Source organism: Salvelinus fontinalis, chromosome 16 (assembly GCF_029448725.1).
Source record: "Salvelinus fontinalis isolate EN_2023a chromosome 16, ASM2944872v1, whole genome shotgun sequence".
NCBI classification, from domain to species: Eukaryota; Metazoa; Chordata; class Actinopteri; order Salmoniformes; family Salmonidae; genus Salvelinus; species Salvelinus fontinalis.
The window spans coordinates 21218201-21245527 of record NC_074680.1 but is presented as its reverse complement, the minus strand read 5'-3'; the positions used below and the strand labels follow the sequence as shown (position 1 = coordinate 21245527).

Here is a 27327-nt window from a genome sequence, read left to right as displayed (position 1 = left end):
TGGCAGTTCTGTAGAAAATGCAAGAACATCTTATTGGTTATGTTATTTTTTACATACTATACTGTACACAGTAACATCAAAACTGTATTACATGTACTTCACAGTACTATACCTATTTATTTATTTTTCACTGAGGAAAATAGACCTAATATTGTAGGACTACATTGTATTGTACTGTGATGCAGAATGATGTGCAACAATTACATAGGTACAGTCTAGTGTAGAAAGTTGAAGACATACCTGTTCTCCAGTCTAAATGTCCATATTATGGATGCTACCGTGTGGCGACTCAGGTTGGGCTGGACTCTCTGCCTCCCTCATCGTCAGGCCATGATTTATGACTTGGTCCACCAAAGTGGCCCTAATGTCGTTGGAAATATGTCTCCGTCTGTTGCCTGGTCCCCTTCTTTCTCTTGTCCTCGTCCTACTCCTCTCTCTCTTCCTCTCGCTCTCACTGCCTCCATGTTTGCAGAGTTTTCACAAAAGAGGTGGTGTATCTGAGGTCTATTTGTAGTGCTAAGGCTCAGACTAATTGGTGTTCAATTACCGTAGAAGTATTTTCATGTGTGGGTGTTGCCAATTTCAGGTATGTTTTGCATTTTGAATAGAAGCGTTTTCCCGATGATTGCAAGAGATTTCATTCTTGAACGAAGTGTCTAATGTAAGAGACAAAGTGCAAAGCAGAAAATGTGTTTGTACTTTTGGTGCCTTTAAGACATGATTACAAAAGTGAATGTTTTGATGCTTTTGTCTAAGCATTCACTTTCAGTGTGTAAGCAATCGGCAAAAACTGTAATATGGAGTTGGTCCCCCCTTTGCTGCTATAACAGCACCCACTCTTCTGTGAAGTCTTTCCACTAGATGTTGGAATATTGTTGCGGGGACTTGCATCCAATTAGTCCGAACCATAAAAAACAGCCCCAGACCATAATTCCTCCTCCAACGAACTTTACAAATGGTACTATGCATTCGGTCAAGTAGCGTTCTCCTGGCATCCGCCAGACCCAGATTTGTCCGTCGGACTGCCAGATGGTGAAGTGTGATTCATCACACGATTTTTAATGCACTACGCACCTCAGCACTCGGCGGTCCCATTCTGTGAGCTTGCGTGGCCTACCACTTCCCGGCTGAGCCGTTGTTGCTCCTAGACATTTCCACTTCCCAATAACAACACTTACAGTTGAAAGGGGCAGCTCTAGCAGGGCCGAAATTTGACAAACTGACTTGTTGAAAAGGTTGCATCCTATGACAGTGCCATGTTGAAAGTCACTCAGCTCTTCAGTAAGGCCCATTCTACTGCAAATATTTGTCTATGGAGATTGCATGGCTGTGTGCTTGATTTTTATACACCTGTCAGCAACGGCTGTGGCTGAAATATCAGAATCCACTCATTTGAAGGGGTGTCCACATATATATATAAAAACAAAGAAACAAAAGTATCTTCCATATGCATTCCTTTCTGTTTGAAACACACTACTAAACCAGTGTTATATTCTGATGTCAATGAAAAGTGTTCCATTGTAGCATTGTGCATGGCCTGGAACATAGACACCCATGCATGGCACACACACACTCTAAATAAACACACATTTTATGGGATGTTTTAGACTTTATTGAAAAAAGTTTGAATGTTAGATTTTTTTTTGTTTAAGTTTTTTTATGACACCTTGTATACTTTCATATCTTCCTTTTGTTACTTAGTTGATGTTTGTAATATGTCAAGTTACTGTAAGCAAAGCCACTTGGCATAGAACACGGTTGTTTTGTCTTTGGAAAAGCTGTCACATTAACTTGTTTTCAATCTGAACCTTGTAGTTTACATGATGCCCATTACCTTTTGACCGTGCTTCATGTCATTACATGTGTTAGCCACTAGGGAGTGTCCTTGTCAAGCCATTGAAATTGAGGCCATGAATGAACCAACACCTTTAGTAAAGGCATCCTCTCTTCCTTGAAAATTTGACCAATGTTGCTTGTTAACCATCTCTTGTTGTCCTCCACAATGAAATCGGGGAGGGGACTGTGGATCTGTTTTCGTCCGTTTGTATGTTAGTCACACGCGGTATCTCAGACGGCACTGGCCTGATTTTGACGAAGCTCGGGTGAATTATGCGTCTTGCCATAGAGATCCACCGTTTACAAAATGACACAGATTGGACCAAGGCGGGAGCTGTAGTAATGAACTGAAATGTGTTAGTCACACACAGTATCTCAATTGGCCCAAGGGTGCTGCATCATGTTTACTGTTTTTAAACGTTTCACTAGGGAGAGGCTATAAGGAAACTGCTTACCAAATTCTAAAACTGACCGCTACCTTAACTGTAACCTTAACCTAATTTTAACCAATTCTGAAATTAAGTATTGGATTGCAGGTCAGGAGTGTCCATATAGCCTTTTCCATATCACTAAGTTACACTTTCATCAACATTCATAAACAGGTGAGGGGCTAAAACTTATACTTAATTTTTATTTCAAAATCAAATAAAAGCAGCTTTTTTCAATTTTCACATCTTAAAATTTCCTAAAATATACATTTTCAGCTACATACAGGTTGTGGGGGGAAAAATACATAGGCGGGCTAGGTGCAGGTATGCAGGTATTTTTGTACACAGCACTGTGTATATCCTAGGATACAACTGTCATAACGTTGCCCTCTTTGGGTACAGCGAGAACTACCCCACCCCTCCCTCTGCACCAGCCCTTTTCTATGCACCATCCCCCTACCTCCCTATCTCCTACACCCAGGCTGCTGTGGTCAGAGAGGTCGTACATTCCTGGAGGAGATTATCTCCTCATGGCCACAGTATAGAGAGAGAGTGAGTTTTCATAGAGAGAACAAAGGAATTTCTTCCACCTCACTGAACTGGAGGTCCGAACAGTATTTAGGTTCTGAGGAACGTATAAAAGATCAGTGAAGAATCCAGCTACGAACTGGTCCGTTTGGTACAATTTTGTGAAACTCATGAGAGAAAATACGGCCACATTACCATAACCCTGTTTATACAATAGCCTCAGTTATGAGGCTTACATCTAATTGTTGTATAAGATGAATGAGTGAGGATGATACTGTTTGTGAAATTGTATAATGTGATTTTGGACTGTTTAATGAAGGAAACTCCAATTCCCTAAAAAGTTTCACTAAGTCATTGGCACACCCCCAGGGGCACAGACAGGACCTGGCTTCATGAGACAGACCTTTTTGATGTTCTGAATAAAACCCTCACCTGGGTTTTCTATCATCAGACCGAGCTTACCTCAATTACGAGATGGCTAAAGGTTGCAGACCAGCTTACCACGAGAGGGCCAAGGTTTGAGTAGAGACCATAAACCTGAGTATAAGCTAAGGTTTGAGTAGATGGCTGAATCTTTTAAACATACCACGTGGTTAAACTCAGACTATCGATACCGACAGAATAAGAACAAGTCTTTGATATTAATTACTAGTCTGCAGCTAGGAATTCGGTATCATTGAACGCGAAGAACGACAACCGCCAAAATATCTATTCTATAACGACATGAATGAATTTCACTCTGAACTATCCATTCTAACCACGACAGAGAGAGAGAGAGGGCGGACAGACTCTCCAACCGAGATCCCGACGACACACTGAGCGTAAATATATATATTGATTGCAATAGTTCCCCGAATGAGTGAGCGTTCATGTGCAAAGGATTAGCATTTCAATTGTTATAATTATCACTCTGTCTAACAAGCCGCCATACCGGTTTAGCCCACTAGGGCACATTCCCCGATCATTTCTTTGTAACCATATCTTGTTTGTGTGATGCATTTCTGTGAGTACTTAGTTAGTAAATAAATGATTTAAGACAATTGATGTATGGATGACTCATAGTGAAGATTGGGTTCGTGCAGATAACCAACAATTTACGACGTTTGGAATGAGACTAACGTGAGGTAAAGAATAACTCATTAATCAAAAGACTAAGTGATCAGATATTAAAATATCTGAAAGTTATATTAGGAAAATTATAACTTTGTAATCTGAATAGTTTCATTGGTGCCCCGACTTCCTAGTTAATTACAGTTACATGATTAAGTAGTTTAATCACGTAAAAATAATTACAGAGAATTTTTGATAAAGATTAATCTTCAGTTTAATGATGCCAAAGACACGACTCAACTTAAAACTGTGTACCACAGAGAAAGAGGTGAAAAAAGAGAACATAGAATTTCATCACAGGTTCCACGTAGAGATGCCTCATTCACAAGAGAAGCAGTGCATTTGAATGTAACAGGAAAATTGGCAAACTTTAAATCAGAACTTTGTGCTTTCAACATATAAATCAATCATCAATCAACATATGAAAGTCAGTAGTTGCGTGTAGACTGTTAAAAAAAAGACTAAAAAGACTTTGTGAAGACTAAGTGTGTGTATAGACACGCATTTGTAATTTTTTTTCCATTATGAAACTCCTTAGTCATCAATGCCTAACTGTTACTACAAGAACAACACCGTACAGAACAGCTCTTATAGCAGTCCTCAATTCATACACATTTATCTTCCTTGTTGATTTGCTGCTCATTTTGTTCATACAGCTCTTCTATGTTACGAGTCAGATCAGACTCACAGCCAGCTGCATCCAGACTCCTCAACAACACTGAAACACAGCGTATTAATCCCAAATGGTAGTCTATTCCATATTTAGTGCACTACATTTGGCCAGGGCAAATAGGGGCTCTGGTCAAAAGTAATGCACTATATAGGGTGCCATTTGGGATGAACACAGCCGCTCTTCTGCTATCAATAAAATGAGAATATTTTTTTTCACGGAATTCATGGAGCTGTGTAAACATACATTTATACACACCCTTCTGTATAATAACAATTGGGGTATACATGTATTATACCCCAATATAGATTACAATGTGTCAAACTCAATTCAGACTCATTTACCAATCTGACAACAAACCTTTTGTTCAGATTTTAGAACACAAATCCGAGAGAATACAGCAAGTTTGTTTTAACACAGTTTGTAACTGCCTATTCAGACCTCAACCTAGCCAATATTACTCCTACAGTATATATAGACTCTTATGAGTGCTCATATACAGTATTCACTGGCCTTACATATGCATGTACATAGAACTCAGCACAGCTATGAGACTTCATTCATTGTACATGCATTGTACAACTCCCTATAAAGAAGAGATTAGCATATACATATATGTTATTACTCCTAATGACATCTGTCTGTTGTTATAACTCTTAATGACATCTTATGTCAGTCTTATGGCGGTGTGATAAAGGTAATGTCACCTACAAGACCCCGTACAATACTGAGATGACTCAAATACACAGAAATCGGCTAGGAGCCGCTGTAGAGTATAGAACACAGCTATGAAGCTTCATTTAGCTACGTAGTGTATTGTACACTGAAGTCCCGCTGAAAGACCTCACATAGAGATGACACCTATGAGACTTCATACAGCATACATAGGGACCCTAGGAGACTTAATTACGCACAGTGATCCTCTATGAGACTTCATTGAGCATACATGAGAATTGTATGAGACTTGCCAAGGATTGCTAGACTGACTGATTGTACAGTGATAATCTATGATAATTCATACAGCATACACAGGCCTAACACATGTCATAATGTACAGGAGCCAGCTAAGACACCTTATAAAGTATACATAGGATCCAGCTCCGAGAACTCAGTATACATGCATTGAGTGTACAAAACATTAAGAACACCTGCTCTTTCCATGACATAAACTAACCAGGTGAATCCAGGTGAAAGCTATGATCCCTTATTGATGTCCCTTGTTAAATCCACTTCAATCAGTGTAGATGAAGGGGAGGAGACAGGTTAAAGAAGGATAAGCCTTGAGACAATTGAGACATGGATTGTGTATGTGTGCCATTCAGAGGTTGAATGGGCAAGACACAATATTTAAATAACTTTGAACGGGGTATGGTAGTAGGTGCCAGTCGCACCGGTTTGTGTCAAGAACTGCAACGCTGCTGGGTTTTTAACACTCAACAGTTTCCCATGTGTATCAAGAATGGTCCACCACCCAAAGGACATCCAGCCAACTTGACACAACTGTGGGAAGCATTGGAGTCAACATGGGCCAGCATCCCTGTCAAACACTTTAGGTGCAACTCAATATTAGGAAGGTGTCCTTAATGTTTTGTACACTGTGTAGACTCCAATGAGACCTCATAAGGTATACTTCTTATAAGAGCTCATAGAGAATACTTAGGACTGGTCAAAACAAGTTGTTTTTAAACCGTTTCAACGATTGTCATATATAAGAACTGCAGATTTGTATATGAAAAGTCTCACTTCCATCTAGCAGGAGTCAAGACTTTCTGATCCATGATCAATCATCAGAAGCAACACTATATTAGAACCATAACCCTTGCTGGAGTTCATGTTTCAGTTAATAGTATGGCAGCTTTCTAGCCTGGTCCCAGAACTGGTTGTGCTTCTGCCAACTCCATTGCTGTCACTGTAAAGTCATGTTTGTCATGACAGTTCTATAAGGACTTTTCAGGAGTGCCTAAGCAGACTGGCCCCCAGGCTATAAGCTTTCTGCCTTGGGAGTAAATTTATGAAACTGCACTCGGTGTGCCACTTTCTGTACTTAGTTATAAAGTGTGCATCCCAAATGTCACCCTTTTCCCTATATAGTGTTGGTATAAAGGATAGGATGCCATTTGAGGCACAAACAAACATGGACACTAAAAACAAGCAAAAAAATAGCACTATATTTTGTTAAACATAACTTACATGGCGCTAGAATTTAGTTTAACACTTTGAAAAGATTTCCGTCTACATTTGTACACATACTTCTCTCTCAGACAAACGAGGACTACATTATTACACAGCATCCTACAGCAGCTAGGTTTCACGTTGTATAAACCTATGGCTTGTGATTCTACACTGAAGGAAATGACATCATGTGATTTCCAGTATTTGTCCTCATCTATGTTGTAAGGAGTTGCCAGTCAGTTGGCTGTTGAATGGAAAAGTAATGGAAGTAAAGTCAAGAACAGAACATATCAGGGCCTTGACTTGAGAATAGTAGAATAGTTTGTCCTGGAGTGGTTGTCAGTCTTGAACACTTGGAAGTGTACAAACACCAAAACCGACGCTGGTTGGAGATGGCAGAGGGTCAGGTAAAGTACTGTAGCTCAGGTCACACGTATAGTAGCTCAGGTGTAGTGACTGGATGTAAGGGGCAGTTTATCCTCCTCTTCCTTCTCTTTAATGACAAGACACCATAACCAACGTTGGCCGTGGGCACTAGATTACCTGCTGGGTATTGACGAACGGTGGTCATTCAACATGTAGAATTCTCTTTAAATAAACAGGCTATAGGAGGCTATAGGATTTCCAACCGCTGTTTTTAACCCTTCATCGGCGCAGCCTATTTGTCCGTTAGGTCTAAACTGAGATTGACTGTACCCACTACCCAGGTCAGGTGTAACCTACATTCCAATATTCACCAGGGGACAATGTTAGGGGAGGCTAAGCACAGAGGTTTGGGTTCAGGTTAGAGTTTGTGTGGATCATCTAGCCATAGTCACACAGTGCTGAGAAAATAGGAGGGTGTCATTTGAGATGTGCCCCTTGTTTGTGCACTCAGTGCTGAGGGTCCATGGTTGTTGTTGTTAATTTGTCTGTCCGTTTGTCTCGTCTGAGTGCTGCTGTGTGCTGGTTAATGTGGTCTTAAGGACTACAAAGGCCCTTTGAACTGGTTCCCAGAGAGATGCTGGCGGATGGAAGGCTTGGAGCCTGCAGCGTCACCTAGTTTACGCCACACCACCTGAGAACACAACAGAGTACAGGGAAGTGAGAGAAGGGACACAAAACCCTGTTACACAACATTGTCATACAACGGCTGTATACTATCTACAGTATATATAGAAGTGTAGAAGTGAAATGTAGTACTAATTAGGCTTTAAAAAACTGTTACACAAAGCAGGTTATTGTATCACATTTGATTATATCTGAATGTATGCATTCTGAGGGTATGACCTGTGGGTTGGGTCAAAGGGAGGTCATAGAGAGATGGGAACCATAGATATGACTGGAATCCAGCCAACCAATGGGTGTCAACAAAAATGTGCTCCACATAATCTGAGCAGAAAATGCAATTATAGGGGGAGACAACAACAGCTGTGCAACTCTTAACTCTGTGATGAGAGAGAGAGGTCGACCCACAGGACCATGTAACATAGACCTCATTAGTGACCAGGATGTTGGTGGATTTATCTCTTTATGGTAGATGGGATACTTGACTGTAAATGGCTGCGTTGTGCCTCCATGTTCTCTGTCTCTCATGTACAGAGCTCTGTGTGGAACAACCAACAGGCATGGCTACTGAAAGCCTGGAAGGGCCCCGGGGTTGTCCCTGCGAGAACACTGGTCCCAAAGTACCCTGCACTCCTCGCCAGGCCTGTCACAGTGCACTACTTTTGATGGGCCCTGATCAAAAGAAGTGCACTATGAAAGGGAGTAGGATGACATTTGGGATGCATGCTACATGTCTGGGGGTGGATATGCTGTTGAGATGAGAGAAGGCGGGGCCTGTAGCTTCTACCTCATAGTTCTATCCTCCTATCTTATCCTAGGCCTGGGAGGTTGACAGGGGGAATGTATCTGGGAGGTTGACAGGGGGAATGTATCTGGGAGGTTGACAGGGGGAATGTATCTGGGAGGTTGGCAGGGGGAATGTATCTGGGAGGTTTACAGGGGGAATGTATCTGGGAGGTTGACAGGGGGAATGTATCTGGGAGGTTGACAGGGGGAATGTATCTGGGAGGTTGACAGGGGGAATGTATCTGGGAGGTTGACAGGGGGAATGTATCTGGGAGGTTGACAGGGGGAATGTATCTGGGAGGTTTACAGGGGGAATGTATCTGGGAGGTTGACAGGGGGAATGTATCTGGGAGGTTTACAGGGGGAATGTATCTGGGAGGTTTACAGGGGGAATGTATCTGGGAGGTTGACAGGGGGAATGTATCTGGGAGATTGACAGGGGGAATGTATCTGGGAGATTGACAGGGGGAATGTATCTGGGAGGTTTACAGGGGGAATGTATCTGAGAGGTTGACAGGGGGAATGTATCTGGGAGGTTTACAGGGGGAATGTATCTGGGAGGTTGACAGGGGGAATGTATCTGGGAGGTTGACAGGGGGAATGTATCTGGGAAGTTGACAGGGGGAATGTATCTGGGAGGTTTACAGGGGGAATGTATCTGGGAGGTGTAAAGGGGGAATGTATCTGGGAGGTTGACAGGGGGAATGTATCTGGGAGGTTGACAGGGGGAATGTATCTGGGAGGTTGACAGGGGGAATGTATCTGGGAGGTTGACAGGGGGAATGTATCTGGGAGGTTGACAGGGGGAATGTATCTGGGAGGTTGACAGGGGGAATGTATCTGGGAGGTTGACAGGGGGAATGTATCTGGGAGGTTGACAGGGGGAATGTATCTGGGAGGTGTAAAGGGGGAATGTATCTGGGAGGTTTGCAGGGGGAATGTATCTGGGAGGTTTGCAGGGGGAATGTATCTGGGAGGTTGACAGGGGGAATGTATCTGGGAGGTTGACAGGGGGAATGTATCTGGGAGGTTGACAGGGGGAATGTATCTGGGAGGTTTACAGGGGGAATGTATCTGGGAGGTGTAAAGGGGGAATGTATCTGGGAGGTTTGCAGGGGGAATGTATCTGGGAGGTTTGCAGGGGGAATGTATCTGGGAGGTTGACAGGGGGAATGTATCTGGGAGGTTGACAGGGGGAATGTATCTGGGAGGTTGACAGGGGGAATGTATCTGGGAGGTTTACAGGGGGAATGTATCTGGAAGGTTGACAGGGGGAATGTATCTGGGAGGTTTACAGGGGGAATGTATCTGGGAGGTTGGCAGGGGGAATGTATCTGGGAGGTTGACAGGGGGAATGTATCTGGGAGGTTGACAGGGGGAATGTATCTGGGAGGTTGACAGGGGGAATGTATCTGGGAGGTTGGCAGGGGGAATGTATCTGGGAGGTTGACAGGGGGAATGTATCTGGGAGGTTTACAGGGGGAATGTATCTGGGAGGTTGACAGGGGGAATGTATCTGGGAGGTTGACAGGGGGAATGTATCTGGGAGGTTGACAGGGGGAATGTATCTGGGAGGTTTACAGGGGGAATGTATCTGGGAGGTTTACAGGGGGGATGTATCTGGGAGGTTGACAGGGGGAATGTATCTGGGAGGTTTACAGGGGGAATGTATCTGGGAGGTTTACAGGGGGAATGTATCTGGGAGGTTGACAGGGGGAATGTATCTGGGAGATTGACAGGGGGAATGTATCTGGGAGGTTGACAGGGGGAATGTATCTGGGAGGTTGACAGGGGGAATGTATCTGGGAGGTTGACAGGGGGAATGTATCTGGGAGGTTGACAGGGGGAATGTATCTGGGAAGTTGACAGGGGGAATGTATCTGGGAGGTTTACAGGGGGAATGTATCTGGGAGGTGTAAAGGGGGAATGTATCTGGGAGGTTGACAGGGGGAATGTATCTGGGAGGTTGACAGGGGGAATGTATCTGGGAGGTTGACAGGGGGAATGTATCTGGGAGGTTGACAGGGGGAATGTATCTGGGAGGTTGACAGGGGGAATGTATCTGGGAGGTTTACAGGGGGAATGTATCTGGGAGGTTTACAGGGGGAATGTATCTGGGAGGTTTACAGGGGGAATGTATCTGGGAGGTTGACAGGGGGAATGTATCTGGGAGGTTTACAGGGGGAATGTATCTGGGAGGTTGGCAGGGGGAATGTATCTGGGAGGTTGACAGGGGGAATGTATCTGGGAGGTTTACAGGGGGAATGTATCTGGGAGGTTTACAGGGGGAATGTATCTGGGAGGTTGACAGGGGGAATGTATCTGGGAGGTTTACAGGGGGAATGTATCTGGGAGGTTGACAAGGGGAATGTATCTGAGAGGTTTACAGGGGGAATGGAGCTCGAAGGCTTAAAAGGCCACAATAAGAGCTTCCATTGTTTCTCCCAGTGAAGTTATTTTAATTGCGCTGACAAGTGTGTCGTAAACACTATGGCTCCTTTATGGGAACCTCCAATTATAGCACGGGGAAGTGAAGGGGTGAGAGGGGGAGGTTGAGATGGAGGGGGGTAATTGTGCAGTAATTGAAACACTGCTCTCCGTCAAAGCGATGGCAGGCTTGTGATTCTGACAGGCAAACAAACAGAAACGGGGAGGGGGGAGAGAGAGAGATGCAACTCATGTATCTTAATCAAGCTCTCATTATTAGCTTGCTGGGATATGAGAGAGGAGATGAGAAAGGTAATGTGGAAGAGAGCAGAGAGAGAAAGTTTCTTACGTTACACATCTCCCTGACGATGGCCTTCTCCTTCTCACTGAGGTCTTCGTCGTAGTCTTCAGGGATCTTCTTCTCCAGGTTCTCATGGACCTCCAGTACCTTCATGGCATGGACCACAGCCTCTGGCTTGTGGCCCACTGGGAGGTAGTCTGCTGGAGGGGACGGCTCACCACTGGGGGACCTACCAGAGCCCTGGAGAGAGAGGAGAGATGGTCAGTGTAGTCACACACACATGAATATACTTTATTCTCTCTCACACACACACAAATGCGCACACACACACCATCATGTTTGTAACGTCATGCTAATTGCCCCTCTCCCCTCTCTATCTGGGGTACTATAGTTCACCACCCCAGGCACCGAAATTAGATTAAATCCTTTAATTCTGGGTCCTGCGCTGGTCCTCCCCTGGTGGGGTTACACCTCCCCTGGTCCTCCCCTGGTGGGGTTATATCTCCCCTGGTCCTAGCCTGGTCCTCCCCTGGTGGGGTTACAACTCCCCTGATCCTAACCTGATCCTCCCCTGGTGAGGTTACAACTCCCCTGATCCTAACCTGGTCCTACCCTGGTAGGGTTACAACTCCCCTGATCCTAACCTGGCCCTCCCCTGGTGGGGTTACATCTCCCCCGATCCTCCCCTGGTGGGGTTACAACTCCCCTGATCCTAACCTGATCCTCCCCTGGTGGGGTTACAACTCCCCTGATCCTAACCTGATCCTCCCCTGGTGGGGTTACAACTCCCCTGATCCTAACCTGGTCCTCCCCTGGTGGGGTTACAACTCCCCTGATCCTAACCTGATCCTCCCCTGGTGGGGTTACAACTCCCCTGATCCTCCCCTGGTGGGGTTACAACTCCCCTGATCCTCCCCTGGTGGGGTTACAACTCCCCTGATCCTCCCCTGGTGGGGTTACAACTCCCCTGATCCTAACCTGGTCCTACCCTGGTGGGGTTACAACTCCCCTGATCCTAACCTGGTCCTCCCCTGGTGGGGTTACAACTCCCCTGATCCTAACCTGGTCCTCCCCTGGTGAGGTAACAACTCCCCTGATCCTAACCTGGTCCTCCCCTGGTGGGGTTACAACTCCCCTGATCCTAACCTGGTCCTCCCCTGGTGGGGTTACAACTCCCCTGATCCTAACCTGGTCCTCCCCTGGTGGGGTTACAACTCCCCTGATCCTAACCTGGTCCTCCCCTGGTGGGGTTACAACTCCCCTGATCCTAACCTGGTCCTCCCCTGGTGGGGTTACAACTCCCCTGATCCTAACCTGGTGGGGTTACAACTCCCCTGATCCTAACCTGGTCCTCCCCTGGTGGGGTTACAACTCCCCTGTGTCTTTCCATCTCTGGGTCATGCACAAAGAGGTATTTGAGGGAGAGGAGAAGTAGTCCTGACTATCCTAGCTCTATCCTCCTATCCCCCCCCCCCCCCCCCCCCCCAGTACATGTCAGTCCCAGCACTCACTGTCCAAGCCCTTAGTTATCCCTATCCCTGGTCCTATCCCAATACAGCTCAATCCCAGCACTCACTGTCCAAGCCCTTAGTTATCCCTATCCCTGGTCCTATCCCAATACAGCTCAATCCCAGCACTCACTGTCCAAGCCCTTAGTTATCCCTATCCCTGGTCCTATCCCAATACAGCTCAATCCCAGCACTCACTGTCCAAGCCCTTAGTTATCCCTATCCCTGGTCCTATCCCAATACAGCTCAATCCCAGCACTCACTGTCCAAGCCCTTAGTTATCCCTATCCCTGGTCCTATCCCAATACAGCTCAATCCCAGCACTCACTGTCCAAGCCCTTAGTTATCCCTATCCCTGGTCCTATCCCAATACAGCTCAATCCCAGCACTCACTGTCCAAGCCCTTAGTTATCCCTATCCCTGGTCCTATCCCAATACAGCTCAATCCCAGCACTCACTGTCCAAGCCCTTAGTTATCCCTATCCCTGGTCCTATCCCAATACAGCTCAATCCCAGCACTCACTGTCCAAGCCCTTAGTTATCCCTATCCCTGGTCCTATCCCAATACAGCTCAGTCCCAGCCTTTTGAGCACCACTCTAGCATTAAATTAAATCCTCAACAATCCCAGCCAGCATTCCAACACCGGTGTCCCTGAGGAGAGAGAGAGAGGAAGAGTCTGACTGGAGTGTGAGCAACACACACACACACAAAGGAGCGAGGCAATAACAACATCTCCAGGGTGGATGGTGTAGGCCCCTGCTGTAGAGGTATTATAGAAGAGGAAGGAAGTGAACCTGATCCGTCTGCCAGTCTACTGTTACAGAGCCTGTATCAATACCTAGTAGCAATTCTCAGAGAACACTGAGATAGACACCACACTTATGTGCATCCCAAATGGCACCCTATTCCCTGTATAGTGTACTACATTTGACCAGGGCCCATATGCCTCTGGTCAAAAGTAGTGCAATATGTAGGGAATATGGTGGCATTTGGTGTGTAGACTGAACAAATTCAGTTTAAAAGAAAACATAAGTACAGGCTCTAGTCTAAAAGACACATATTAACAACCAACAATTTTTACAAGACTGAGAATCACTCATTAAAGTACATTGCAACTACTACTGTGTCAGAGAGAATCTTGATTGACTTTGACATTTGATTTGCTGCTCTTGTTATTAGACGGTTGGGATTTTGCCTCAGTCGGTGCTACAGCGATGTGATTACGATGCTGGGCTAATTTTAGCATGTGACGAATGTAGGGGGGTGTATGGGCTATAGAGGGGGGGTTAGCAGGGGTGGGGGCGACCCCCTCAACAATAGGTACCATCTCTCTCTACGTATCACAGGTAGCCCCTCACAACACGTATTGACGTAGCACACAGGTTATGCCAAACAATAATGTCATGACGTTGGCCTGTGGGAAAGGTTTATGACCCCCCCATAAATACCTTTCTCTCTTCCCTCTCTCCTGACTCTACAGAGGGACTCTTGAATAGCCTTTGTTAAACATAGAGAGTCTGGGAACATCAAACAAGTGGAGGGAAAGGAACCATATTTCGGTAATAGAACCAGTTGAAAATATGCATTGGTACTTAATGAATATGATGTCAGTTTGGTTGTCATCTGAGACATTATGACTGATGACAGGACAACCTAAACTGTATCTGGGAAAGTCTACACATTATAGTTATCAGATTCACATGGAATTGTTGTGCAATTCAAATGTTTAAATATACAATTATTGGTGAAAAGATTAAATGTAATTTTAGCTTCCAAATGAGAGATTTGGGTTTTCATAAGATTAGAGCTCTGCTCAATCAGTGGCCCGCCCCTGTGAAGAGACATGGGTTATAAACTATGAAACACACCATTCTCTCCCTCCACTATATAAGCCCTTGACAAAAATGTAACCTCTTGTTCCGAGTACATTAGGATGACGATCCGATGTCAGAAGGATTCAGATAATAACTACAGAACGAAGCCAACCTCAGCGTGAACTGTGGTTGCGAATGGTATGAACTTTGAACTCTTATTCGCTACAGAAGTGATACCTCCTAGCTGTTGAGTTAGCAGCGGCCGCTGTAAACGTGGGCTAGGAAAGGACGGACAGAGTGACCCGTCTACCACACAATGACGACACTACAACGTTTCCCGTTCACCACCAGAGACACTCTTCAAAGGACTCTGTTGGACAACACGGCCTTCCATCTACCACCAACCTATTGAAGTGCAGCTCAAAGTAAATATTTATTGCATTTTCCTTTTCCAAATGGGCGGTAATTTAGAATGCATAACATTCTGTATTTACGATAGAGTAGCTGCCTACGGCCCGATAGAGACATCGCTTCTCCCTTTGTTCTTCAGTCTTCCTGCTCTTTCACTCAAACCCAGCACCCTTTTCTTTGTGTAACCAGCTGTCATATCTGTTCTGTCCGCTAGGGACGTTTTCCTTTATGACATAATTTGTAATCAATGTATGATTCATTCTGTGTATATGTAATTCTGTGTGATTAGTTAGGTATTTAGTAAATAAATAATTAAACCCAATTTTGTATTGCTGATTCAACTTGTTAGCCAGGGTTCGTGAAGATAACCAAGAATTTACAACTTTCAGATGAGACTGAAATAAGGTGACGATTAATATTGACTGCTATTGACGTAAAATATTACTAGGTCTTTAAGAGTTTATTCAGAAGATAACTGCTCTATAAATATTATTTTGTGGTGCCCCGACTTTCTAGGTAATTACATTTACATGATTAGCTCAATCAGGTATAGGATTTTATAGAATAGCATGTCATATTACTTAATCCAGCATAGCCAAAGACACGACAATAAGCAAATATGTACTTTATTTCTACAACCCTGGACACCAGGGTTTAAAGTGTGTATCAGTCCATGTCGTTGTCTGAGCGGAATGTGAATTGATGTGTGAGAGAGAGAGAGGCCATGATCAGATGAGCTCCTGCATTTTTCAGCATGTTCTTAAAAAACGATAGATTTAGAGTTAGATAAACTTGGATTTTTTTGCCAGGAACATATACGGGATGCTACCCTCTACAACAACCTTCACTCCAAATCAAAACTCAAAACCCACAACCTGATCTTGGACGGAATTACGGAATCACCTGGAAGGCTTACAACTACCAAAGATTATTATTCCAAAGCTATACAGCAAATGCTCTGGAAACCTGAAAACACCAACCTGGAACTGAGTGAGTAATGTTTAGTCTGAAGCTTTATTTTATTTCCAAAAGCCAAGAAGAAAAATACATTCCATTACTATATAAGGACTGAATGCTAAATTAAGGCTGCCAAGCTTGATACAACTTCAATTAGCACTTCTCCACCTGAAACTAGTGTTGGGGGAAAAACATACAACATTATAAAATCCATGTACACAAACAACAAGTGTGTGGATACAATTGGCTGAAAACACACACTTTTCTTTCCACAGGGCCGTGGGGTGACACAGGGATGCAGCTTAAGCCCCACCCTCTTCAACATATATATCAACGAATTGGCAAGGGCACCAGAACCAGAGCAGCACCCGGCCTCACCCTACTAGAATCTGAAGTCAAATGTCTACTGTTTGCTGATGATCTGGTGCTTTTGTCCCCAACCAAGGAGGGCCTACAGCAGCACCTAGATCTTATGCACAGATTATGTCAGACCTGGGCCCTAACAGCCAAATCTCAGTAAAACAAAAATAATGGTGTTCCAAAAAAGGTCCAGTTGCCAGGACCACAAATACAAATTCCATCTAGACACAGTTGCCCTAAAGCACAAAAAAACTATACACCTCAGCCTAAACATCAGCGCCACAGGTAACTTCCACAAAGCTTTGAAGTAAAGAAGGGCCTTCTATGCCATCAAAAGGAAAATAAAATTTGACAATGCAAATTACGATCTGAAAAAAAAATACTTGAATCAGTTATAGAACCCATTGCCTATATGGTTGTGAGGTATGAACCAAGAATTCACAAAATGGGACATACACCAAATGGAGACTCTGCATGCAGAATTCAGCAAAAACAATCCTCTGCATGCAGAGCAGAATTAGGCAGACACCCGCTAATTATAAAAATCAAGAAAAGAGCCGTTAAATTCTACAACCACCTAAAAGGAAGCGATTCCCTCCATAACAAAGCCATCACCTACAGAGAGATGAACCTGGAGAAGAGTCCCCTAAGCAAGCTCATCCTGGGGCTCTGTTCACAAACAGAAAAACACCCCACAGAGCCCCAGGACAGCAACACAATTTGACCCAACCAAATCATGAGAAAATAAAAAGATCATTACTTGACACGTTAGAAAGAATTAACAAAAACACAGAGCAAATAGAATGCTATTTGGCCCTGAACAGAAAGTACACAGTTGCAGAATACCTGACCACTGTGACTGACCCAAACTTAAGGAACGCTTTGACTATGTACAGACTCAGTGAGCATAGCCTTGCTATAGAAAGACCGCCGTAGGCAGACCTGGCTCTCAAGAGAAGACAGGCTATGTGCACACTGCCCACAAAATGAGGTGGAAACTGAGCTGTACTTACTAACCTCATGCCAAATGTATGACCATATTAGAGACACATATTTCACTCAGATTTATTTTCCCTTTTGTACTTTAACTATTTGCATATCATTACAACATTGTAAATAGACATAATATGGCATTTGAAATGTCTTTATTCTTTTGGAGTGTAATGTTTACTGTCCATTTTTTATTGTTTATTTCACTTTTGTTTATTATCTATTTTACTTGATTTGGCAATTTAAACATATGTTTCCCATGCCAATAAACCCCCTTAAATTGAAATAGAATTGAGAGAGAGAGAGATATGATGCATTATTCAAAGCGTCACCTTCTGTGTTTAAAGTTGAAGTTCAAAGCCATGCTAATCAGGACAGGAGTCTAAAGTCGGTCTGTATTTCATTCCAGAACAGACACACACTCACACACACTTTTTGCACACACCACACTCTTATTTTTTTTTTTTACCTGAGTGGTTACCATGATGACTCCAAAGGTTTTTTTAACAGGACCAATCAGAGTTCTGATTAGCTAAAGAAGAGTGCTCTCTCTTCTCTCCTCGCTCTCCTCTCTCTGTCTCTGCTCTCTCTCCTCTTTCTGCTCTCTCTCCTCCCTCTGTCTCTGCTCTCTGTTTCCTCTCCTCTCTCTGTTTCTGCTCTCTCCTCTCCTCTCTCTGCTTTCTCCTTGCCTCTATCCTCTCCTCTCCTCTGTCTCTGCTCCTTCAGTCTCTCTTCCCTCAATCCTCACTTATCTCCTCTCCTTTCACAGCCTCCTATGCTCTCTCCCTTCTGTTCCTTCCCCCTCCTCTCCTCTCCCTCTTGTCCTCTCTCTCCCCTCTCTACATTACTGCTGGAGGAAGAGGAGGAGTGTGGGGGGGATGGAGAGGAAAGGATGATGGAGGAAGAGGATAAGAGGGAAGAAGAGGGATTAAGAATGAGGACAATGACGCCCCCAAGGTGAGAGCTGGAGAGGGGGATGAAAGAGAAGGAGAGTGCAGAGGGTGTCTTTGCCCTTCTGTAAGGAGGGATGCTAATTTAATTAGTGGTCTTTAAGGGACGGCCTCTGGTTAAAAATGGAAGCAACAGAGAGACAGGTGAACTCTCTGGGCTATAAAGGAGAGAGACAGAGAGACAGACATATAGAGAGAGAAATAAAGAGAGAGGGGGAAGACAGAGTTTATTTATTTTCTCTTTTGTACTTTAACTATTTGCACATCGTTACAACACCGTATATAGACATAATGACATTTGAAATGTCTTAATTCGTTTGGAACTTTTGTGAGCGTAATTTTTACTGTTCATGTTTTATTGTTTATTTCCCTTTGAGAGAGAGAGAAAAACCATTTAATTGACTTGAGAGAGAAAGTAAAGCCCATTGAATTGAATTTAGAGAGAAAGAGAGTCTTCAGCTTCAGTCTCCAGCTCTAAAGCTGGGCTAGAGAATCTGTCACGCCCTGATCTGTTTCATCTGTCCTTGTGCTTCTCTCCACCCCCTCCAGGTGTTGCCCATCTTCTCCACTTATCCTCTGGGTATTGAAAAAACTTAAGCGCTATGGCTTTTCAACCTCTGCCATATCGTGGATTCAGAGCTATCTATCTAATAGAACTCAAAGGGTTTTATTTAATGGAAGCGTATCTAATGTCAAACATGTAAAGTGTGGTGTACAGCAGGGCAGCTCTCTAGGCCCTCTACTCTTTTCTATTTTTACCAATGACCTACCACTGGCATTAAACATGCTGATGATTCAACCATATACGCATCACCAACCACAGCTAATGAAGTCACTGAAACCCTTAACAAAGAGTTGCAGTCTGTTTTGGAATGGGTGGCCAGTGATAAATTGGTCCTGAACATCTCTAAAACTAAGAGCATTGTATTTGGTACAAATCATTCCTTAAGTGCTAGACCTCAGCTGAATCTGGTAATGAATGTTGTGGCTGTTGAACAAGTTGAGGAGACTAAATTACTTGGTGTTACCTTAGATTGTAAACTGTCATGGTCAAAACATATAGATTCAATGGTTGCAAAGATGGGGATAGGCCTAGTCTTAACAAAGAGATGCTCTGATTTTTTTGACACCACGCTCCAAAAAGCAAGTTCTGCAGGCTCTAGTTTTGTCTAATTTTGATTATTGTCCAGTCATGTGGTCCAGTGCTGCAAGGAAAGACCTAGTTAAGCTGCAGCTGGCCAAGAACAGAGCAGCACATTTTGTTCTTAATTGTAATCAGTAGGCTAATATGAATACTATGCATGCCAGTCTCTATTGGCTAAGTGTTGAGGAGAGACTGATTGCATCACTTATTTTTTAATGAGAAACATTGTGTTGAAAATCCCAAATTATTTGCATAGTCAACTTACACACAGCTCTGACACACACACTTATCCCACCAGACATGCCACCAGGGGTCTTTTCATAGTCCCCAAATCCAGAAAAATTCAAGAAAACGTACAGTATTATATAGAGCCCTTATTGCATGGAACTTCCTTCCATCTCATATTGCTCAAATAAACAGCAAACCTGGTTTCAAAAAACAGATAAAACAACATCTCACGGCATAACGCCTCTCCCCTATTTGACCTAGATAGTTTGTGTGTATGCATTGATATGTAGGCTCTATATGCCTTTGTAAAAATGTATGTAGTTCTGTCCTTGAGCTGTTCTTGTCTAATGATGTTCTGTATTATGTTTCATATTTTGTGTGGACCCCAGGAAGAGTAGCTGCTGCTTTTGCAACAGCTAATAGGGATCCTAAGAAAATACCAAATACCATTCGTCCTGTCAGCTCCAGTCTTTTCCCAGCCTCCCTTTTTCTCGTCCTCCTGGTTTTTGACCCTTGCCTATCCTGACCCTGTACCCGCCCGCCTGACTACTCTGCCCATCTCTGAACCTGCCTGCCGTCCTGTACCTTTGCTCCACCTCTGGATTACTGAACTCTGCCTGTCCCTGTCTCTGAGCCTGCCTGCCGTCCTGTACCTTTGCTCCATCTCTGGATTACTGAAGTCTGCCTGTCCCTGACCCTGACCGCTGCCTGTCTCTGAGCCTGCCTGCCGTCCTGTACCTTTGCTCCACCTCTGGATTACTGAACTCTGCCTGTCCCTGTCTCTGAGCCTGCCTGCCGTCCTGTACCTTTGCTCCACCTCTGGATTACTGAAGTCTGTCTGTCCCTGACCCTGACCGCTGCCTGTCTCTGAGCCTGCCTGCCGTCCTGTACCTTTGCTCCACCTCTGGATTACTGAACTCTGCCTGTCCCTGTCTCTGAGCCTTCCTGCCGTCCTGTACCTTTGCTCCACCTCTGGATTACTGAACTCTGCCTGTCCCTGACCCTGAGCCTGCCTGCTGTCCTGTACCTTTGCTCCACCTCTGGATTACTGAAGTCTGCCTGTCCCTGACCCTGAGCCTGCCTGCTGTCCTGTACCTTTGCTCCACCTCTGGATTACTGAAGTCTGCCTGTCCCTGACCCTGAGCCTGCCTGCCGTCCTGTACCTTTGCTCCACCTCTGGATTACTGAAGTCTGCCTGTCCCTGACCCTGAGCCTGCCTGCTGTCCTGTACCTTTGCTCCACCTCTGGATTACTGAAGTCTGCCTGTCCCTGACCCTGAGCCTGCCTGCCGTCCTGTACCTTTGCTCCACCTCTGGATTACTGAAGTCTGCCTGTCCCTGACCCTGAGCCTGCCTGCTGTCCTGTACCTTTGCTCCACCTCTGGGTTACTGAAGTCTGCCTGTCCCTGACCCTGAGCCTGCCTGCCGTCCTGTACCTTTGCTCCACCTCTGGATTATCGACTCCTACCTGCCTTGACCTGTCGTTTGCCTGCCCCTGTGGTTACAATAAACATTGTTACTTTACACAGTCTGCACTTGGGTCTTACCTTGATTCCTGATAGAATCAAAGCTAGATAAACAGAATGAGGGGTGGAAGTTAGGGTTAACATGATGTATTGCTGTTGTAAGGTCTACTTTATTACTCTGGGTTATTGGGTAAAGTCTGAGCTGTGTTTACCTTAAAGACCTGAGGTTATTGTCTCTTAACACTCAGGGTGGAATGTGGAAGAGGCAGAGCAGAGGCAGGGCTGGAGTAAAAGTGCATATTACTGGAGACTGACATTCAATATTGCAAGATGGCGCCAACAGAGTTGGTCGCCTCGCTTCAAGTCCTTAGGAAACAATGCAGTCATTTTTTTGTTTTTTGTTACATTGTTAGCCCAGAAAATCTTGAGTGTTATTACAAACAGCCAGGAAGAACTATTGGATATAAGAGCGACGTCAATTTATCAACATTACGACCAGGAATACAACTTTCCTGAAGAGAATCCTTTGTTCGGACCTCCACCCTGGACATTGGATCTAATCCCAGAGGCCGACCCAAAACAACGTTGTTGCCGCAGGAGAGGCAGACGGAGGGGCCTCCTGGTCAGACTTAGAAGGTGAGCACACCATCCACCGCTTCCGAGCATATTACTCGCCAATGTCCATTCTCTAGACAACAAGGTGGATGAAATTAGGGCACGAGTTGCCTTCCAGAGAGACATCAGAGATTGTAACATTCTCTGTTTCATGGAAACATGGCTCACTCGGGATATGTTGTCAGAGTCGGTACAGCCACCAGGTTTCTTCATGCGTCTTGCCGACAGAAACAAACATCTCTCTGGTAAGAAGAATGGCGGGGGTGTATGCCTCATGATTAACGACTCATGGTGTAATCATAACAACATACAGGAACTCAAGTCCTTTTGTTCACCTGACCTAGAATTCCTTACAATCAAACGCCGACCGCATGATCTACCAAAATAATTATTTCCGATTATAGTATACCCCCCAAACAGATACCTTGACAGCCCTAAAAGAACTTCACTGGACTTCATGTAAACTGGAAACCATATATACCCTGAGGCTGCATTTATTGTAGCTGGGGATTTTAACAAATATAATTTGAGAACAAGGCTACCTAAATTCTACCAGCACATTGACTGTGCTGGACCACTGCTACTCTAACTTCCGCAATGAATACAAGGCTCTCCCCCACCCACTTGGCAAATCTGACCATGACTCCATCTTGTTGCTCCCCTCATATAGGCAGAAACTAAAACTAGAAACTAAAAGAGCCAGTGCTTAGATATATCCAACACAGGTCTGACCAATCGGATTCCACACTTCAAGATTACGCGATCACGTGGACTGGGATATGTTCCAGGTAGCCTCAGACAATAACATTGACGTATACCCTGACTCGGTGAGTGCGTTTATAAAGAAGTGCATTGGAGATGTTGTACCCACTGTGACTATTAAAACCTTCCCTAACCAGAAACAGTGGATTGATGGCAGCATTCGTGCAAAACTGAAAGTGTGAACCACCACATTTAATCATGGAAAGGCGACTGGAAACATGACCGAATACAAACAGTGTAGTTATTCCCTCTGCAAGGCAATCAAATAAGCAAAGTGTCAGTACAGAGACAAAGTTGAGTCGTAATTTAACGGCTCAAACACGAGACGTATGTGGCAGGGTCTACAGAAAATCACGGATTACAAAAAGAAAACCAGCCCTGGACATCAACGTCTTGCTCCCAGACAAATTAAACAACTTCTTTGCGCGCTTTGAGGACAATACAGTGGCACCGACACGGCACACTACCAAAGACTGTGGGCTCTCCTTCTCCATGGCCGACGTGAGTAAAATATTTAAACGTGTTAACCCTCCCAAGGCTGCCGGCCCAGACAGCATCCCTAGCCGAGTACAGCGCCTCTTCAACCTCAGGGGGCTGAAGAAATTTGGCTTGTCACCTAAAACCCTCACAAACTTTTACAGATGCACAATCGAGAGCATCCTGTCGGGCTGTATCACCGCCTGGTACGGCAACTGCACTGCCCTCAATCGCAAGGCTCTCCAGAGGGTAGTGCTGTCTGCACAACGCATCACCGGGGGAAAACTACCTGCCCTCCAGGACACCTACAGCACCCTATGTCACAGGAAGGCCAAAAAGATCATAGAGGACAACAACCACCCGAGCCACTGCCTGTTCACCCCGCTATCATCCAGAAGGCGAGGTCAGTACAAGTGCATTAAAGCTGGGACCGAGAGACTGAAAAACAGCTTCTATCTCAAGGCCATCAGACTGTTAAACAGCCACTTTAATAAACCTGCGAGCTCTCCTTCACTGCAGCCGAGGTGAGTAAAACATTTAAACGTGTTAACCCTCGCAAGGCTGCAGGCCCAGACGGCATTCCCAGCCGCGTCCTCAGAGCATGCGCAGACCAGCTGGCTGGTGTGTTTACAGACATATTCAATCAATCCTTATCCCAGTCTGCTGTTCCATCATGCTTCAAGAGGGCCACCATTGTTCCTGTTCCCAAGAAAGCTAAGGTAACTGAGCTAAACGACTACTGCCCTGTAGCACTCACTTCCGTCATCATGAAGTGCTTTGAGAGACTAGTCAAGGACCATATCACCTCCACCCTACCCTACCAATAGGTCCACAGATGACGCAATCGCAACCACACTGCACACTGCCCTAACCCATCTGGACAAGAGGAATACCTATGTGAGAATAATGTTCATCGACTACAGCTCAGCATTTAACACCGCAGTACCCTCCAAACTCGTCATCAAGCTCGAGACCCTGGGTCTCGACCCCGCCCTGTGCAACTGGGTACTGGACTTCCTGACGGGCAGCCCCCAGGTGGTGAGCCACTGCCTGTTCACCCCGCTATCCTCCAGAAGGCGAGGTCAGTACAGGTGCATCAAAGCAGGGACCAAGAGACTGAAAAACAGCTTCTATCTCAAGGCCATCAGACTGTTAAACAGCCACCAGCTAACATTTAGTGGCTGCTGCCAACATACTGACTCAACTCCAGCCACTTTAATAATGGGAATTGATGGAAATGTATGTAAAAATGTATCACTAGCCACTTTAAACTATGCCACTTTATGTTTATATACCCTGCATTACTCATCTCATATGTATATACTGTACTCTATACCATCTACTGCAGCTTGCCTATGCCGTTCTGTACCATCACTCATTCATATATCTTTATGTCCATATTCTTTATCCCTTTACACTTGTGTGTATAAGGTAGTAGTTGTGGAATTGTTAGGTTAGATTACTCGTTGGTTATTACTGCATTGTCGGAACTAGAAGCACAAGCATTTCGCTACACTCGCATTAACATCTGCTAACCATGTGTATGTGACAAATACAATTTGATTTGATTTGATCACTAACATTGAGCGGCTGCTGCCAACATACTGACTCAAATCTCTAGCCACTTTAATAATAAAAAAGTGGATGTAATAAATGTATCACTAGTCACTTTAAACAATGCCACTTTATATAATGTTTAAATATCCTACATTACTCATCTCATACAGTTGAAGTCAGAAGTTTACATACACTTAGGTTGGAGTCATTAAAACTCGTTTTTCAACCACTCCACAAAAGTCTTGTTTTAACAAACTATAGATTTGGCAAGTAAGTTAGGACTTTGTGCATGACACAAGTCATTTTTCCAACAATAGTTTACAGACAGATTATTTCACTTATAATTCAGTGTATCACAATTCCAGTGGGTCAGAAGTTTACATACAATAAGTTGACTGTGCCTTTAAACAGCTTAGAACATTTCAGAAAATTATGTCATGGCTTTAGAAGCTTCTGATAGGTTAATTGACATAATTTGAGTCAATTGGGGGTGTACCTGTGGATGTATTTCAATGCCTACCTTCAAACTCAGTGCCTCTTTGCTTGATATCATGGGAAAATCAAAAGAAATCAGCCAAGACCTCAGAAAAAAAATTGTAGACCTCCACAAGTCTGGTTTATCCTTGGGAGCAATTTCCAAACGCCTGAAGGTACCACGTTCATCTGTACAAACAATAGTACGCAAGTATAAACACCATTGGACCAAGCAGCCGTCATACCGCTCAGGAAGGAGAAGCATTCTGTCTCCTAGAGATGAACGTACTCTGGCGCAAAAAGTAAAATCAATCCCAGAACAGCAGCAAAGGACCATGTGAAGATGCTGGAGGAAACGGGTACAAAAGTATCTATATCCACAGTAAAACGAGTCCTATATCAACATAACCTGAAAGGCCGCTCAGCAAGGAAGAAGCCACTGCTCCAAAACCGCCATAGAAAAGCCAGACTATGGTTTGCAACTGCACATGGGGACAAAGATCATACTTTTTGGAGAAATGTCCTCTGGTCTGATGAAACAAAAATAGAACTGTTTGGCCATAATGACCATCGTTATGTTTGGAGGAAAAAGAGGGAGGCTTGCAAGCCGTAGAACACCATCCCAAACGTGAAGCACGAGGGTGGCAGCATCATGTTGTGGGGGTGCTTTGCTGCAGGAGGGACTGGTGCACTTCACAAAATAGATGGCATCATGAGGGAAGGAAAATTATGTGGATATATTGAAGCAACATCTCAGCAACATCTATATTGAAGACATCAGTCAGGAAGTTAAAGCTTGGTCGCAAATGGGTCTTCCAAATGGACAATGACCCCAAGCAAACTTCCAAAGTTGTGACAAAATGGCTTAAGGACAACAATGTTAAGGCATTGGAGTGGCCATCACAAAGCCTTGACCTCAATCCTACAGAAAATTTGTGGCCAGAACTGAAAAAGTGTGTACGAGCAAGGAGGCCTACAAACCTGACTCAGTTACACCAGTTCTGTCAGGAGGATTGGGCCAAAATTCACCCAACTTATTCTGGGAAACACTTGGAAGGCTACCCGAAACGTTTGGCCAAAGTTAAACAATTTAAAGGCAATGCTACCAAATACTAATTGAGTGTATGTAAACTTCTGACCCACTGGGAATGTGATGAAAGAAATAAAAGCTGAAATAAATCATTCTCTCTATTATTATTCTGACATTTCACATTCTTAAAATAGTGGTGATCCTAACAGACCTAAGACAGGGAATTTTATGTCAGGATTAAATGTCAGGAATTGTGAAAAACTGAGTTTAAATGTATTTGGCTAAGTTGTATGTTAACTTCCGACTTCAACTGTATGTATATACTCTATTTTAAAATATCTATTGCATTTTGCCTATGCCGCACGGCCATCGCGCATCCAGATATTATATGTACATATTCTTATTCCATCCCCTTACATTGTGTGTACAAGGTAGCCATTGTGAATTTGTTCGATTACTTGTTAGATATTACTGCACTGTTGGAACTAGAAGCACAAGCATTTCGCTCATCTTGCATTAACATCCACTAACCATGTGTATGTGACCAATAACATTTCATTTGATTTGATATTGGAAAGTGGGATCGTACACCTTAAAATGTAGAGGAGCTGGAGAAGGTTTGAAAGTGTTTGAAAGTCCAGTTCAAAGCAAGTCAGCGAGGGAAACTCTTGAAGCACTTCAAAGGAGTTAAGGCCGCAATAAGAGGAAAAATGTACCGATGTAGGGATAGAAATGTGTGGACTGGTTTCAACCTTGTGTGAGTCTTTGAGACTCAGGAAATGCCTTCCAAATGTCTGAGCTTTCAGAACTCTCTTTCCCTCTCCCTCTGAATGTGTCCCCCATGTGTGTGTCTTTTCCCTGTTGGCTTTGATCTTTCCTGACAGATCATGACCCCTGACCTTGACCCTTATCAGCCGGAGTGAGAACATAAAACAACAATGCTGCCGCCACAAAGACCTCTGCTTTTGTGACCACTGCTACGGTGACTGTTACCGCGGCGACCTCTAATTGTTGGTCAATTAAAATATACTGCAAATCGGCTCAAAACAGATACGGTTTTCTGGTAGCTAGGATTTATCCACAGAGCGGTCAGGGCAGGGAGAGGGAGTGGTTTGGCGCCATACTGTACGTACATTCTGCAGTGGGTCTTGCTGGTACCGTGAGAGCTGAGACTCAGAGTGGTAGAAACCCTTCCTCAGACTCTTCAGATCCCCACTTTTAATCTGCTGAGAGATAGAGGGAGAAAAAGAGAGAGAGAGAGAGAGAGCAGCAAGAGGGA

General features: G+C 44.4%; 1 protein-coding gene across 2 annotated transcripts in view; it reads right to left on the bottom strand.

The window, feature by feature from the left end:
- Positions 1 to 1632: 1632 nt before the first annotated feature.
- LOC129812815 (coiled-coil domain-containing protein 85C-A-like) overlaps positions 1633 to 27327 on the bottom strand; it is a 118102-nt gene continuing 92407 nt past the window's right edge. Inside the window, exons 3-5 of one of the 2 annotated variants that reach the window (XM_055864707.1) lie at positions 27182 to 27271; positions 11354 to 11545; positions 1633 to 7801 (exon numbers count right to left, since the gene is read on the bottom strand). In XM_055864707.1, coding sequence (XP_055720682.1) covers positions 7712 to 7801; positions 11354 to 11545; positions 27182 to 27271 — 372 coding nt within the window. In that variant the 3' untranslated portion in view covers positions 1633 to 7711. Of the gene's footprint in view, positions 7802 to 11353; positions 11546 to 27181; positions 27275 to 27327 lie in introns of both variants that reach the window. The other variant, XM_055864706.1, reaches the window with a different exon arrangement.